Genomic DNA, 17,345 nt, shown 5'->3' with positions numbered 1-17,345 from the left:
GTTTCCACAAGTACTTGCATTTTTTTGCACTTGCTACAACTTGGGTTTAATTTATAAGCAGGAGAGAGCTTTTTTTACTTTTTTTTTTTTTTTTGAAAGACTGGTGACTTTAATTTGGCAGTGATATGTAAAGTATAGAAGTAGGGGAGAAATTGGGGGGAGTAGGGCCAGCTGGGAGGCTCTTAGAATAATTTTGGCAAAAAGTTATTCAATCTTGAAATAGGGCTATAGCTGTGGAGAAGTTCAAGAGAGAGATGTGCTGAGACTCATTAGGAATTGGAATTAGCAGGAATTTGATTTACATTTGAGGAATAAACAAGAAGGGAATATTTGTTGGGATTTTGAGTGGTTTAAAGAGTGTTGATAATCAATAAAAACAGGAAAGTCTGGAAAAAAGGAATTGAGAAAATATTTGGTTTATAAAATAAGATAGTTAGGTCACTTAGTGTTACCTAATGATAGTAGACATAATAAGAATCAAGCTGAGGACAAAGTTGGTCATATATACAAGGTGAAATTCTATTTTATAAATAGTGTAAATGTCACCCTATTGCAGAAAAAATAAAAAGATTTCTCCTTGAGCTAGACAAACCCCAGACCAAGGAAAAACACACCAGAGGAGAATTAAAAAACAAACAAACAAACCAAAACTGTTTTTGACTCTATAGTTTCGGGTAACTTTTTAATAGGATACTTTCTTCAACTAATACCTATTCTGCTGCTACTGCTAGTAATAATAATGATAATGGCAGCATTCACAATAGTATTTAAGATTTATAATTATTATAATATATACATCTCATTTGATCTTCACAACAACCCTATTGGGTAAATGCTGTTACTTATCCCCATTTTACAGATGAGAAAACTCAGACAGAGGTTGACTTGCACAGGCTAAGTAGCATGCACCAGCAATGTCTGGGGTAGGCTTTTCCTTAGTCCATATCCAGCTTTGTCACTTAGCTGCCCTGATTTGTAACTTGGAAAGTAGCTCAGTGCACTGAGAGTTTAAATGATATACTCATGATCATTCAGCCAAGATGGGTGAAGGCAGGATTTTTCCTTAGCTTAACTCCCACGTTAGCCTTTGGGCCTGTTTTCAAGCTTTAAGAAAATGTATTTCTTCATGTGGAGGAATTTAACATCCTTGGGAAAAAAACACATCTTTATAGACACCCAGTGTTTTTTCTTATATAGTTTAAGACTATTAAGACTATTAGTCATAAGACTATTTAAGACTATTGTGATTTACATGTACAATTTATGTCCTTTCTTTGTTTTCTAGAACCTCATACCATGATCCTGTCATGGGAAACAAGTTTGCAGCTAACAGGAAAAGCACTGGACAACTCAATCTAAGCACAAGCCCCATTAGTAGTGGCAATTATTTGAGCTACTACAGCAATGCAAGAAGTAACTCTTTGAGACTAAGTTTAATTGGTGACCGAAGAGGTGACAGGCGAAGGAGTAACACACTGGATATAATGGATGGACGGATAAATCATGGTGGCAGTTTAGCAAGGACTAGAAGCCTTTCCTCTCTGAGAGAGGGAGGAATTAATGATGTGCAGTCCACTACTGACCCTACTAACTTGATGGCCACCATATTTTGGATAGCAGCATCCTTGCTAGAATCAGATTACGAATATGAATATCTCTTAGCTCTCAGGCTACTCAACAAACTGCTCATTCATTTGCCTTTGGATAAATCTGAGAGCAGAGAGAAGATTGAAAATGTACAAAGTCAACTAAAATGGAATAATTTTCCAGGTCTTCAGCAGCTTTTCCTTAAGGGCTTTACCTCAGTCTCTACACAGGAAATGACAGTCCACCTCCTCAGTAAACTCATTACTGTCTCCAAATACACTTTGGTGGATCCTTCCCAGTTGTCAGGTAATGTGAAGAATATTGTTCTTATACCTTTATTTTGAGTCAGTGGATATAAGTTAATCTTTATGTTGAAATTCTTAGTGTCTCTAATTTTTTTTGTTACTATCTAAACACATTACATTGAATTAAGATAAATCATTGCAACAAGTTGACTGAGGGCTCTGGATCCATTTGAGGCTGTTAAAAATGAGGAGACTCGACCATTTTCTTCTACATGATCCAATTCCTACACTTAGTAGCAAAGAACTCTCTATATGGGTAATTATGTGGTAAAACAGTGAAAGGGAAGAGAAAAAGTTCTATGCACAAGCTTAAGGTCAAATGAGATTTTTTTTTTGAATTTACATTACTCCACATTTACATCCAGATTGTTTGCTAGTGTGATAGTTACCTCAATATGGCTTTGCAGATCTCTCCCACCATGCAAGTGTGTGCATGTGTACATGTGTGCCTTGCTCACCCCCCTTTTTTTTAATCAAGGAAAGTTTATAAGTTTCAAAGTGATGATAAGTAGAAAACTGGGTATTATAGTAATAATGTTACCTTAGCTTTCAGACTTATTCTTTCAGATTTTTGGTTGAGGGCATAAAAGTATGGAATTAGAGTATTTTCCAATTTATTTTAAAATGTCTGACAAAAAATATGTGGAAAGTCTTATCTAATACGTTGGGTGCTCTGGAGCCATTTGAGCCCAGATGGACATAAAAATTTATAATTGGGGAAACAACTCATAGTTTCGGGGATTTAAAAAAACAAAGAAAGAAAGCAGAGAACAACTAAACCTGCATAAGCACACAAGCATACATAATAGTTGACTAATATGTGCATGTGAGTCTTCCCAGAATGTTCTGCCTCTTAATTGCCTGAAAAGTATCATGGTTGTGCCAGGCTGTTTTTTGGTTTTTTTATTTTAAATGAAGAACTAACATGTAGATGCTTATGGCTTTTTTCCTCAAGATATATTTCATTCAACTGATAACTCATGTCCTCCTATAGAAGCAATTAACATTGATTTAGATTCCCTAGATGAATTTTGTGGATACAGAATTCCAAAAAGCAAACATATATATCTCATCAAATTTCATAGAAACTACCAAACTCTATGAAATGAGTTACAGTAATAAGTTTAAGTTTAGTTTAAGAGACCCTGTAGTTGACAAATAAGAATTGAAAAAGGAAAAAAGTATCACTAACCTAATTTTGAGTTTTTAGTCTCCAAAAGTGGACAGTGACCTTTGATGTGTGGATTTTTTTTTTTATGTCTGTAGGTTTTCCCTTAAATATCCTGTGCTTATTGCCTCATTTAATTCAGCATTTTGATAACCCAACACAGTTCTGCAAAGAAACAGCTGGTCGAATAGCAAAGGTATGTAAATATTATGATTTTTAAAACTGAAACCTTTTACTATATAGTCTTTTGGTCTTCTTTTTAAATCACTCTTAGTGCTTTTTCAATATCACAATGCTCTTTACAAAGCAATATATATCTTTCTGTCACATGTTGTAATGCCATGGGATTCATGAGAAAGTGTGGCTAGGGTGTGGTGGCTTCTCATATTTCTAATTAGACTCCTCTGACCCTGGCTTGAATTTTCCCTTTAACTTTATTACTGTGATGTTGGGAGGGAAACGTGACATTTTATCAAATGGTTTGGAATTCAGTGGATAATTTTCTAGTCCAAAATTTGAAAGGGTAAAAAAAGTAGAATTACAGATTTAGAACTGAAAAGGATATCATAAACCTTCTGGTCTGGTCCTCCCTCCCCTTCTCCCCAACTTTTTTTTAATAGATGAGGAACTTGTGGCCAGAAAGTTTTAAGTATCTTATCCAAGTCTACATAGCCAGTGAATGGCAAATTAAGAGGAACTGAAATTGACAAGTTAAATCCACAATATGCTATTTAAAATTATTAGAATAGATGAGAATAGCTGAGGGAAAATAGTGGTGATCAGCAGCATACACTTAAAAATTTGAAAAGTAAATGAAACCAACAAAGATAAGCTTTAAAAAACGAGTAATTTTTTTAAACCAACTAATTGACAAGTATTAGATAACAAAAGAGAAGTGTGCATGTTCTAGGGGATAAGGAGGGGAGGAGGATTGTGCTATATCAAGGAAAGATTCCATTGAAACACTTCATAGAAATTGAAAATATTAATAATCCTGTATGCAAGGAATCTGATAAATTGAATTTACACTAGTACAACAAAAGCAAACCGTAACACATAATAATATTGCAAGAAAAATTGAAGACTTAAAAAAATAATAACTTAATCATTGAATAATAGGTCATTGCACAGGAAATAGAAAAGCAGTATGCTGGTCATAATCAAGAAAATTTTCCTGAACTAAAAGACAATCTCAGCATGCATATTGACTTCTCTCTTATTTGTGATAAAGAATGTTTATTTCCTTCCTGTTGAGTAGTGAATAACAGGTTCCTCTCTAGATGTCTTTAGTCAGCAGGAAGTAGATGAGCTTTGGGAAGTTTAGATTGAATCTTTAATTGCTATCTCCTTTATATAACTCTTGAGTGGTCTCTGTGCTATTTTGTGAACACTTGTTATGCAAATATCTTCATTTTAATCTCACCCAAGTCATCATCTTCTAAGCAGTCTCCATGTACTTGAGAGTCTCAGCATGGGGTCCACTGATTAGGAATGGCCTTCATATACAGGCAAAAAGCTAGTACATCAAGAAATTCATAGTTAAGCAAGATGGTCTTTTAATCACATTTTGTACCAGTGTCTAAAATCTGTTTCAAAATGACATTTTATTAAATGTTACAAATTTTGCTCAGATAAATTTCTCTTTTTTTCATAAAACAGAACCCTCTCATAGAGACACACAAACACATACAAGACAAGATATCTTATATTTGGATGCATACATTCTCTGTACCTTTTATATATATGTACAGGTAATGTGTACATATGAATATATATCTATGCATATGCTTCTAAACAAGAGAATCAGGAATTTCTGAAAATAGAACCTCTATTTTGTGTGTGTGTGTGTGTGTGTGTGTAAAATTAGGTGCTTTTAGTATTCTGGATGTGAAGACCTGGCTTTAATTTCTGCTTCATACTTATAAATCATGTAATCGTGGCAAGTCATAATTCTTTTCCTCAGTTCCCTTATCTGGAAGATAGGTATAATGCTATCATATTTCCCCAGCCAGACAGTTGGGAGGATCACGTGAGATAATGTAACACAGATCATTCTTTATTGACATTTTAAATGTCAGCTATTATTTTAACCATGTCTGTCTTTTAAGAGAGAACCTAATTTTATTCTTTTCGCAAGTTTTTCATATTCTGAGGTATTTACACAGTTGTGACATTTTAAAAGCAGTTGGTAAGGTTTCTTTTCATATATTACAGATGTTCTTTTATCTCTTACATAAATACCCAGATAGCTCAAATATCAGGTTTTTTAAAATATTTTGAGTGCTATTTTTATGGAAAATAGATATTTAAGAAATGTATGAAAATAGGTATCATTTTTTTAAAAACCCTTTTAGGATATTTCATAGGGCTAATGTAATCTCTTACACACACCACATCTGGAGTCTATTCATTGGTAATGCCTATTAATGATATTGAAGGCATAGTATAAAATCTCTAAATCCTTTTTTAAATAAAATTATTCATTTGACTTTTTTTTGGAGAGGAGAAAGGACGCTGAGACTGGGTCCTCTTATCTTACTCAGGAAGACTAGGAATAAAAAAGGCCCTATTCCAGGAGGTGACTGGCACAGAATCTTTGTCTTGTTTCATTTCTGTTTTGAGCTCATTTACCCCTTCTTAGGTAGGCTGGAGCCCTGACTTCCTATTCTGTAATCCCTGCTCTTAACTCCCAAGGCTTTCCCCATATTTATAATGAAAACATTCAGTTGGTTTTAGCTCTCCTGCAGCTCAGACTACTAAAGCACAAACTCAAATTCATCTTGCTCCAGTAGCAGATGTTATAGGCAGGTACTATCACCATCTGTGATCATGGACCATGGATCAAGCAGTTCACCTTTGAGAGCCTCATTGGAAAAAGAGGGAAATAACACTTTCATTAACTATTTTATAAAGTTGTAGGGAGGGAGAAATGCTTTGCAAGTCTTAAAATTTACACACATTTGACCTGCACTATTATTCTGTATGGACCCTTAATGTCATTGGTGTGGGTATTTCCTCCATTGTAGGTTACAGCCTTTCCATTTCTTCATAGATGTAAAAATCTCTGAGAGCTCCTCTGTCTGAAAAATTCATCAACTTACAGTTAAACTAGTGATGTGCTCCTAGCACTAGTATCTGTGGATAACAATGTAGAGCCAGTTATTAGGCCCACACTTAGTCTTTTTCAACACAGTAAGAGCTGGCAGAGCTTTGCTTCTACTTGTATAGCATGCCAGAATCCTAGGGCATCTTGATACTCATCAGAATAGAGTTTTGAATGGAAGAAAAAAAATGATAGGAATAGCAATTTGTTGTAGCATATTCCATCTATATGATATTCTAATGTTCTGACACAATGCCATAATGTCTTTAAAATTATATCTGGTAACAAGTAGATTTCATAAATGCCAAATTCCCTTCATTGTCTTGTCAGTGAAGTGTCCTGGAAACTTTGGCCATGTCATCATAGTTGATTTTCAGGCTTGGGATGATGGATTTGCAAATCAGAGTTCAGAACTGAATGGGGATCTCTTTGGACTGCCTCAAATGTGTCACCTGTATTTCCTTTTAATTTAAACATGTTAATGTAATCATTTGCCTCAAGTTTAGACTTTAATGTCTTTTGTTGTTATTTTGGTTTTGAATGAAATACATTTATTTTCCAGGTCTGTGCAGAAGAAAAATCACCAACACTTGTCAATTTGGCTCATATGATGAGTTTATACAGTACACACACTTATTCCAGGGACTGCTCAAATTGGATCAATGTAGTGTGTCGATATCTACATGATTCTTTCTCAGAAACTACATTTAATCTTGTAACTTATCTTGCTGAGGTAAATTTTCCTTAATTCATTAATCTGCCTATTATTTTTAAATTTAACAGAATTTTCAATTTAAATATGTTTTTCTAGTAGCCTTTATAACTGTATTCAGAGTACTGTCAACTAATTTGAGGTGTAATTTAGTTGAGTACAAAACAATTTGCCTTCTCTTAAACAGAAAGAAAAATAGTTTCTTTGGCCTCCAACTTGGAAAAAAAATTGTAAAAAGCCCCTTTGCCTTTAAAAGATGGCAAAGTCAGTATTGTTCAGTTAAATAATTAACTGATTAACAATTTCTCTTCTTTAACCCATTCTATAGGTATGTATGCTGTCTAGAAATTACTATTAAGTAAATTTTTTATCATGGTATTTCATTTGAAATCTGTTCAAAATGACAAAAAATTACTTTCTGTCCAAGAATTCCACTAATATTAAAGTGAATTCCACCAAAATCTATCAAAAAGAAATCAGTTTTGCAATTAATGAAGATCATCTCCTTTTTTAAAAGTTTTGATTGGTAATCCAGAATTTCAACATCTGTCAGTGTCCAGACCCAAGACTATATAAAGACAAGTAAAAATTTGAACAAAGATAGAAGATATTTGTAGAATTGGTAACTAAAACTGAACTTTTCTGTACACTAATGTTCTCTGCTAGAAAATGGGCCATTGCTGTGACAGTGATAAATAGGGACAGAGGTAATAAGTGATTTTCAGTACATGTTTAAACAGACCCTAAGTAACCCTGTTCAATTTGGAAAGTTCATAGCATGTCAAAGTTTACAAAACCAACCAACATCTACTTTTTAATGATAATCCCAACAGAGCAAGATAAAGTACAGTATCATTTAAAAGGCCCAATTGATGAAAGAGATATATCATTTCCAACTCCCAGTTCTGCAAATCCTCTATATTGAAGCTCATTTTAAACAAGACCTGGGCTTTAGGCTTTGTCAGTTGCTTCTGTCTACCTTCTGGGACCCCAATATAGATCCATATCCATCAAACTACTAACTACCCTGAAACCAAAGTAGTTTTAAGTAGTATACTGAAGGTAGGGTCTAAGGCTTGAAAACTTTTATATTGTCATGGTTCACAGGTGCTGATGTTTTCATATTTTAATCTTCCCATATCTTATGTTTAATTGTCCTAATTAAGATGTTGATTTATTTATTACCTTAGCCAAATATAAAGGTTATTCAAAATGGATGTGTTAAGAAAGATTGAGAGGAAAAATAAAGCCCCATTCTCTTCTCTTTCTTAGAAGTAATATTATATTCTTCCAAAGCATAGAAACTTATAACAGAAACATTGTTTCTGATGTGACAAGGTTAGCATAATCCTCTGAGTTTATTATAACCAGTTCTCAAATCTGCAGATTACCAAATTAAGAGAAATGTTTTATTTTAACATCAAAAAGTGTTTAACTCTTATTGTTAAATACTGGTGTTTTGTTTTGTATTTTTTAATCAATCTTAGGCATATACATTGTAAACAGCTTAATTATGCTGTACTTTTACTCATTTTATTTGATTTCAATTTTCTCAAGCTGTAGCTATATGTTTTCACACATTATAAACAAGTATTTTTAGTAACCTCAGTCAAGTAAAAGAAACTTGTCTTAAAATCTGACTGAAGAATAACTTTGTCACATTATTTTTAGCTTCTAGAAAAAGGATTGTCCAGTATGCAGCAGTCCTTACTACAGATCATTTATAGCCTTCTAAGTCATATTGACCTCTCAGCAGCCCCAGTGAAACAGTTTAATTTGGAGATCATAAAGGTTATTGGGAAATACGTACAGGTGAGTCTTATTATTAACTTCTTAGAAAATATTTATCTGAAGTCTCAAGTATTATAACAGATTTGACCATTTGGGATTTGTGATGATGTGTACTGAAATTTACCTTTAAATGATTAACAGGTTTGTTAAGGAAATTGGTATTCAGCATTATAGAGGATAAATTTAATTTAACAAAGAAAGCAGACTTTAATGGGATAATTACTTGGTCCTTTGAGGTTCACAAAACTAACCTATGGTTATTTGTGGGAATGCTGTAAATTGTTGTGACTTAAAACTGTTTTCTGTTTTTCTTTTATTATTAAAATTTATTTTTTCATATGACAAACATTATTTTTTCACTCTCCTAACCTTTCCATCAATGAAAAAAAAGAAAAATCCCTTATAATAAATATAATAATGATGGTAATGATGAGTAGTATCAATATACATATCGTCTCATTTGATCCTCTCAGCAATCTTGAAGTTGATGCTGTTATTATCCCAATTTTACAGATGAGGTTATGTCCAGTGTCATAAAACTAATATGTCTAAAGTTGAATTTGAACTTCAGTTTCCTTGGCTCCAGTCCCAGTGCTTTATCTGTAGTGTCCTCTAGCCGCCTGCAATATTCATTTGAATTGAAATTAATACATTTTTTAACATTCTGTAATTAAGGCAGGGCAGTTAAGTGGCTTAGTGGCTAGAGCAGTGGGCTTGGAATCAGGAAGACTCATCTTCATAAGTTCAAATACAGTCTCAGAACATTTACTAGCTATTGTGAACCTGGGGAAGTCACTTCACTTTGTTTGCCATAGTTCTTCATCTGTAAAAATAAGCTGTGAAAGGAAATAGCAAAATGACTTCTGGTGTCTTCCCCAGAAACTCCCCCGAAATGGAGTTGTAAAGAATTGGACACAGTTCAAAGGACTGAACAACAAAAGGATATTAAAGTGTTGAGATTGCTAAGCTTTCCAGTAGAGCTCCCTATAGTGTAAAATTTAAGGCAGAGTTAGTTATTGTTTTAAGCCCTATTCCATACTAAAATTAGGAATTTACTGAGAATCGTATTTCCTTACAAAAGAATATCTAATTCTTCTTGAGGTTTTATTTTTCTTCTTTAAAACAAAGATATTACCATCTGTATTTATGGCAACTCACTGCAAAAGTTCACTGGAATTAAGTTCCTATTTTTTTTAGAGTGCATTTCTTTAGATGATGCCAGCCATTTACACAATTGTGCCCTTGGTAATCTCTTTTACATTTGGAATATAACTCTTAATGTAATTTATTGGAAGTATTGTCCCTGGAGAAATTTAGGCTTTTTACAGAAAGCTTGTGCATAAATGCCTGGAGTCTAATTACTTGCCTGAAAAATGATGATTCTTTCCCCATGTTCACAAGTTTACTTAATGTTAAATATGATTATTTACAATACCATTCTCATAATGACTCTAGAATTATCTGGACATTTTCATTCTTGGCAGTCCTGTACTTTAGGGATCGTCCTTGGGCCAGGACATACTTGATTAAATGGATGACTCAGTGCCACCTCAGCTGCCTCTGTGCAGCTCTTTTTACTTTTTGCTTTTTTTAAGTGTAGGGTTTGTTTTTTTCCTACTGAATCTAATGGGAATCACCAGCTGAAAAAGCATTAGGGTACAGGAGCCCAGGCAGTGGTGACTCCAATGACAGATTACCCACCGGTTCTGCTTCCAATTCAGCCCTTGACCCCAAAGCCATTGTGGAAGAGAAGCAATTGCTATGAAGCAGAAGCCAGCCATCCCGCCGCCTGCCCCCAGTGGTCCCAGGAGGCAGGCAAGCCAGCCTTCCTAAAGGAGCAGGGCCCTCTCAGGAAGGCACAAGGGATAGTCAGTGCCAGCCAGGCAGACCAGCTCCGCTCTCTTGACTGCCATGTTCCCTCAGATCCTGCTGGAGATGGCCCAGGACCCCAAAGCCATCACCTGGGAAGCATATCTTCTAGTCCCAGGTAGTGAAGACCGAGAAAAGGTTTTGCTAACTAAGGCCTTAGTGTACTATCCAATAAGTAATGATCACAGACTAAAATGTTGGTGGAAATGATGTTAAAGAAAAGGCTTTACCATCTGTTGCTGCTACAATCTAGAAATGACAGAACTCGTCCTTCTGCTGTGCAGCCGAGACTTTCCATCTACCATATGTTGTCTCCTCCACAAGAACGTGTGCTCCGTGAGAGCAGAGGCTTTTATTTGCATCCCAAACACTTGGCAAAGCATTTGCTAATAGTAAGAGCTTAATAAGTGCTTCTTCATTCATTCATGAGTCCCACAACTGTTTATATTCCCTCTCCTTAAGTGCCTCGCATTTAACTGTTTTGTACATATTTTTATTTTATTTGCTCTGTATTTATACTGTCTCAGTTTGTCTATGTACTTGTTTCCCTCAGTAGAATACAAGTTCCTTTTGAGTAAGGTTTGTTTCATTCTTTGTCCATATTCTTTGTGTGTAACACAGATCCTCCTAAATAGTTGTCTCTTAATAAATACTTCATCAGCATGGGAAAATCAGCTGTGCAAAAGTGTGGAGAAAAGAGATTTGAAGTGTTGTGTTGGGAAAAGGAGAAAGGCCAGTTTAAGTAGAACACAGTGTATGAAGCCAAATTGTGAAGTACTTTAAGTGCCCATGATATTTGTATTTGGCAGTGAAGGCTATAATGGAACACCAGAGCTTATTGAAATGGGGAATGTCATGGTTGGACATGACCAAGGATGAATTGGGCATGAGAGGTAAGAGAGAGCTGTATCAGAAAAGAGAGATCAGTAAATTCAGGAGAGGTGTAACTAACAAGAGTTGGCAAATCACATCTGACTAAAATGCTGTTAAAATTCAGATTACCTCGATACCATCTGGGACTTAATCCTACTGTATGGGGATGATTATGCCACTGTTGTGCTTAGGAAACTTAAGCAGTTCCCAGGTTCCTCTAGCACAAAATGCAAACTACATTATTAAGTATTTAAAGCTTTTTGCATCTGATCCAACCTTACTTTTCAGACTGATGACACATTTCTTTTCTCCACAAACTTTCCATTCACATTCCATCTTCTGTCTCTCTTCCTTTCTTCTCGTCTGTGACTGAACTTCTCTCTTTCCTCCTCTCTACCTGTCGGTATCTCTACTTTCTTCTTAGATTCAAACCACAGTCTTCTACAAGCGATCTTTTCTGATTTTTCCCCAATTCCCCTCATCCACTAAAAAAAAACATTACTTTGTATTTAGGACATATTTTGCTTTTACTTAATCATGTACCTGTTGTTTTCCTAAGTGGAAACTTCTTGAGAGCAGGAACTATATTCCATTTTTGTTTTTGTAGCCGCAGAAATATTGGAGAAAAAAAATAGTGGAAATGTTTTTCAATTGTAGAGTATTGTACCCAGAATAGACTTTGGAAAAATATAATTTAACCCACTTTTATATATTTCAATTTAGATGAGATGATCGAGTATCTTGGTTTGGCTTAAGTTATGCTCTGTATTCAGTTACTTGTATGAGCTGAAAGAAGTGATTAAGGAATCCTGATTTTTCACTGGGGCCTCTCTTGGACTTTGTTTTTAATAATAAAGTGACTGAAAGCTCTAGAGATTGAAAGAAAGATTAGCAGCTTGATTTTCACTTATAACTCTTTTAGTATTAACTTTTAGCTAAAGCAGTAAAACAAATGGGCTTGTTAATCATGTTCTGACTCATTTTTTAAAACTATTGTACTGTCATGTACTTTTTTAACAAGATGCTGTTTTTTTAAATAATAAAATATTTCCTTTTGTACATCAAGATTCATGGAAAATATAACATTAGAAATACCTTTACACTTCCCTTCCCCTCCCCCCCAATAAAAAAAGAAACGTCTTGTTCAATGATTCAGGATAAATATAAATCAGGGAGGAGGATACTTGTTGAATATATTTGCCATTGTGATAAAATGAAATTAAATGCACAGTCCAGGTTGAAGAATGATCCCTAGTTCCAGAAACTCCTTTTTGCTGGTGACTTCTTGATTTTATTTAGCCCCAAAGTATTGTAGATCTTCATGGAAGATAAATGTAATCATTCAGAGAAGTTTGACCTATCTACATAGTAAATAGAGTGAGAAGAGGAAAGTGTGCTGAAATTGGCAGCTTTTACTAATCCCAAGTTTTTCTTGAAACCAAAGGCCTACCATTTCAATATCACATTTTATTAGTATTGCTATATGGCAGCAAGCCATGGAACAGCACTGCTTCTGAAGAACTAAAAAAGTTCACAATGTTTATACAGGTAGCCTGCAACATAATCATCAAGAAACTCTGAAGAAGAGCAGCAGTAAAGGATATTGGCAGGAAACCGATAGCTTCTCTAATAGGAGAAGAGGATCTGGTTATTTGGTAAAAACAAGGAATCGCATGTAGACAACCTGAACAGAGACAGGAAGAAGTATACTGGGGGAAATCTCTATGGCAAACTGGGAGGACATGAACAGGAGTTCTACAGAGATCACAGATCCTTTTGAATATTTGAGTTGACTTTACTGTACAGATGTGGATCTTTTAAAATCTTTCTAATATCAATTCAGCATGTATAAAAATGTGCATATTATAAAAGGTTTCTCTACCAGACACTTGATCAAAATGATTCTTCCTTAAAAAGTTGCTAGTTCCTGTTCTAAATCAGTCCTAAAAAAGGATCTCATATTCAAGATTTAGGTAAGTTTTCAAATTTCCTGAGAAGTACCCAAGAAAACCCTCTTCTTCACTTATGTATAGCAGTTTATGAGTTTCCTTTAAACCTTGCCTAAAATATTTCCAGATTGATTCAGTATAGTATAGTATATGGTATAGAATAATCAAAAAATAGAGACTTCACCCACTAAGCTAATTTGTGGCCTTGTTTTTCTATAACTTTATTAATCCAGCATTTGATTTTATTAAAAATATCAAATTAATCAAAATATGATATCAAAAGAAGAAATAAATATAGGTATTTAATTATTTGCTCTCAGTTTTCATGCCATACCATAGCAAAATAGATTTGATACTTGAATTTCCTCCTTTTGATATATATGCCTATCCTTCTAGTTTGTTGTAATTTTTATAGTTTATCTCAAAAGTTTGCTTTAAAAGGGAGGGGGGAAACCACAAAAGCTTCAGTTATAAGTACTTTTTTTCCTATTCTATAGCATTGAGATCTCATTTTAGACAATTTTCATATATTGTATCAGCCTCATAGTCTATTAAACTCTTGAAAAAGAGATTTCACCAGGAATACATCTGGGAAAACTAACATTAGATTTTCTTGCTCTTAAGCTCAGGGTTTTCTATAAGACCATATTTCTTCAATGTTATACTGAAATATAGGAGTCCATCTCTCTTGAATCGCTTGCAGATAAAATAAGGTTCTAAAATCCTTCCTTCATTGAAAATAAGAGTTGATTTGTGGTTGTACAGATAACTTGCTAGGTGGGTATGTAGATAGATATAAATAAAGAGATATAGAAAAGTGAAGACCACCATCTCTTTCTAAAATAGAGTGTACATGGATTTGGAAGAGATCTGGGCCTCCTAGTTCAGCTCCTTCATTTTACATGTGGGACTGCAATAGGAAAAGACTTTAATGACCCTTTTCCCTCAACTATAAAAAGGAGAGGGCAGAAATTAGCTCACAGGAGCATTTGCTAAAGCAGCAACTAGGAGGCATTTACTATAAGACCATTCTGTCCTAGCCAAAGCTTTGAGTTCCCACTCTTTTATGGAGGGCCCTCTTAAATCCTTATCTACCTTTATATGTTATATTTTACCTACCCCCCCCCCTCCTTTTTTAAGTATCCTAGATAAGATATTTATAGACATGAAATGTTATTTATCTTAGTATTTCACAAAGTACTTAATGACTTGAGTGGTTTTTTCTGTAGAAGTGGGGTTCCTTAAAGCCCATCATTGTTTAATTTTTGTTTTTGTAGAACCTTAGCCCCTTGCACTGTGCTTTGCACAGCATTGGTGATTTAGGGCAGCTAAAAAGCTCCTTGAGAGTAAGACGAATGGCCTGCACCCTTGAGGTGCCTCCTTGAATGATTTAAGGCTAAGTGCCCAACCCTGCCTCACTTAAATTCAGTCGAATTCAAGATGTCACCTTCCTGGCTTCATTGGTCCCCTTTTAGAATGAAGGACAGACAACAGAGCAGCCTCCTGCACATAATAATGGAGAGTTAGGTTCAGGAGAGGAGGGGGTTTCCTTCCCCTCTACAGAGATCATTTCATCCACTTGGAATCCAGCTGAAAATGGAGGCAGCTAAAATGAGGTGATAATGGATCTAGAGCACTGGGCTGGAATCGGGAAGACCTGAACACAAACAGCCTAAAGATATCTTGTTGTGTTTTTACGTCATGACTCCATTTGGGGTTAGCAAAGTTGGTAGATTTGTCATTTTCTTCCCCAGCTCATTTTACAATTGAGGAAACTGTGGCAAACAAGGTTAAGGACCCTGTCCTGGGTCACATGGCTGGTCAGTGTTTGCAGCTGATTTGAGCTCACCAAAATGAGCCACTTATCTGTCCCCCTCAAGACACTTGCTGAGGGTGTAACCCTTGGCAAGTCACTTAAACCTCTGCCTCAGTTTCCCCTTCTGTAAAATAGAAATTACGATACCTTTCAGGGTTGTATGAGGATCAGATGATATTGTGATGTGTATAGTAGAGTACTTGGCACATAGCAAGTGCTATCTAAATGTTAGCTATTTAGAAAAAAGAATTTGGGTACTCAAAAAGCTAAGAGTTCATCATGTCACAGAGATAAATAACATGTTATCGTATCTGACTGTTTAAAATGTATGTGCTTGTGTGTATGCAGAGCCAAATGTCCCATATCTTCTGGACTCATTATTTTTTCCTCTACCCTAGGAAATCCTTCAAGAGCAACACATTATCTAGATCTCATTTAGTATATTTGTTCACCATGTCTGGATGTAAGAGAAAAAAATGTGTAACCAGTGTATTTTTATTTCTTTTTAGAGTCCATACTGGAAAGAAGCCCTCAACATATTAAAGCTGGTTGTATCGCGATCTGCAAGTCTGGTTGTCCCCAATGATATCCCTAAGAGTTATGGCAGTGATATGGGTTCTCCTGAAATATCATTCACAAAAATTTTTAATAATGTCTCCAAGGAGTTGCCTGGAAAGACATTAGATTTTCATTTTGATATATCTGAGGTAATTCTTTCATATAATCAAAATAGTATAAAACACAAAAATACAACCCATTTTCTTTTCAACAGAATTTTACATCTTATGTTTTGGAGTTTTCCCCAGTGGAATTGAAAACTATTAAAATCCTGTGCACCAAAGATATAATAATAGTCTTGTCAGTAGGGTTTGGTTTTGTCTTTTTAATGAAAGAAAGTATGAGAGAGAGGTGTGTGTAAACAAGTACACATGTATTTTTTGAGATGGTAGTTAGCGTTGCCATTGCCTGAATTCTGAAAGTCGAGAGAAATGGGCAAGTGGGTAAGATGGGGAATTGTGCTGTGTGGTATTTTCTGAGTGAGTTATTACAGTGAGGGGTAAGTGTAGGGTATTTTTGGTGGTGATGATGTTTTGCTTGAAGCAAAGTGAATTCCAGAATATATAATATACTTATAGGCAAGTAAGCTACAAGAAATAGCAAAGCTAAATATAAAGTATCTTTGGATAGTAAGTTAGAAATAGCAAAGAATTTAAAGTTGATATATTAAACTTAAGGATAATTTTTTTTAGCAGATTTTAACAGTATTTAGAAGAATCATCTTTGAATTCATTTAAAGACCAAAAAAAAAAAAAAAATTAACAGCAAGTATTAAAAGACATTTTTATCATTTTACCATATGTATCTAACATTAAAATATATCATCTTTCTTAGACTGATTTTCAGACATTTCATTTCTACTACCATTTACATCTGTAATTTTGAATTGAGCCAAGCTTATTATTTCTTTTCTGTGTAGACACCAATTATTGGAAATAAGTATGGTGATCAACACAGTGCAGCTGGAAGAAATGGGAAACCAAAAGTTATTGCAGTTACTCGAAGTACCTCTTCAACTTCATCAGGTTCAAATTCAAATGCCCTTGTGCCTGTTAGCTGGAAGAGACCACAGTTATCCCAGGTACATGAGAGGGAGGGAGGGAATAAAAGGGAGGGAAAAATAGACAGAAAGAGAGGAAGGGAAGAATTTATTAAGGGTTAATTCTATACCAATTACCTTGCTCTAAGTGCTGGAAATAAAAATTTTTTTTAAAAGGGAAGATATCCTGTATTCTTAAGGAGCTCAAACTCCATTTGGAAAGAAACAACATCAAGGCAAGTTCAGCTTCAAGGTCTGAAAGAAATCTGTTTAGCCCTTAAATATTGAGTGCTGAGGCAGATGGCAAGGAGTGCTTAAGTTATACACAATGACAATACCAAGGGAATGACTTAAAAGAAAGGCTAAGACCTTTAGGGATGGCGGTAAGGTCATAGATGTAGAATGGTAAGGTTAAGCATTTGGCCCAGTAATAAGTAACAGAGATGGGATTCAGAACATTCTCTATCGGATCCTTTCTAATATACTGCTATTGTGTGCATTCTCTCTCTCTCTTTCCCTCCCTTCCTCCTTCCTTCACTCCTTCTTTGCCTTCCTCTCTCTCCTTTTTTTCTCCT

At 34.9% G+C, this 17,345-nt stretch overlaps 1 protein-coding gene across 9 annotated transcripts in view; it reads left to right on the top strand.

The window, feature by feature from the left end:
• The window catches only part of FRYL (FRY like transcription coactivator), a 262,394-nt gene that overhangs the window by 216,311 nt on the left and 28,738 nt on the right, over nt 1-17,345 (top strand). For all 9 annotated transcript variants that reach the window (XM_031942465.1, XM_031942463.1, XM_031942464.1 and 6 more), the window contains 6 exons: nt 1,286-1,893; nt 3,159-3,256; nt 6,726-6,896; nt 8,547-8,687; nt 15,683-15,880; nt 16,651-16,812. In XM_031942465.1, coding sequence (XP_031798325.1) covers nt 1,286-1,893; nt 3,159-3,256; nt 6,726-6,896; nt 8,547-8,687; nt 15,683-15,880; nt 16,651-16,812 — 1,378 coding nt within the window. The remainder of the gene's footprint in view (nt 1-1,285; nt 1,894-3,158; nt 3,257-6,725; nt 6,897-8,546; nt 8,688-15,682; nt 15,881-16,650; nt 16,813-17,345) is intronic.

This window comes from Sarcophilus harrisii, chromosome 6, assembly GCF_902635505.1.
Source record: "Sarcophilus harrisii chromosome 6, mSarHar1.11, whole genome shotgun sequence".
In the NCBI taxonomy this organism is placed as follows: domain Eukaryota; kingdom Metazoa; phylum Chordata; class Mammalia; order Dasyuromorphia; family Dasyuridae; genus Sarcophilus; species Sarcophilus harrisii.
Note: the sequence above shows the minus strand (reverse complement) of the source record. Positions and strands in the feature narration are given on the sequence as shown.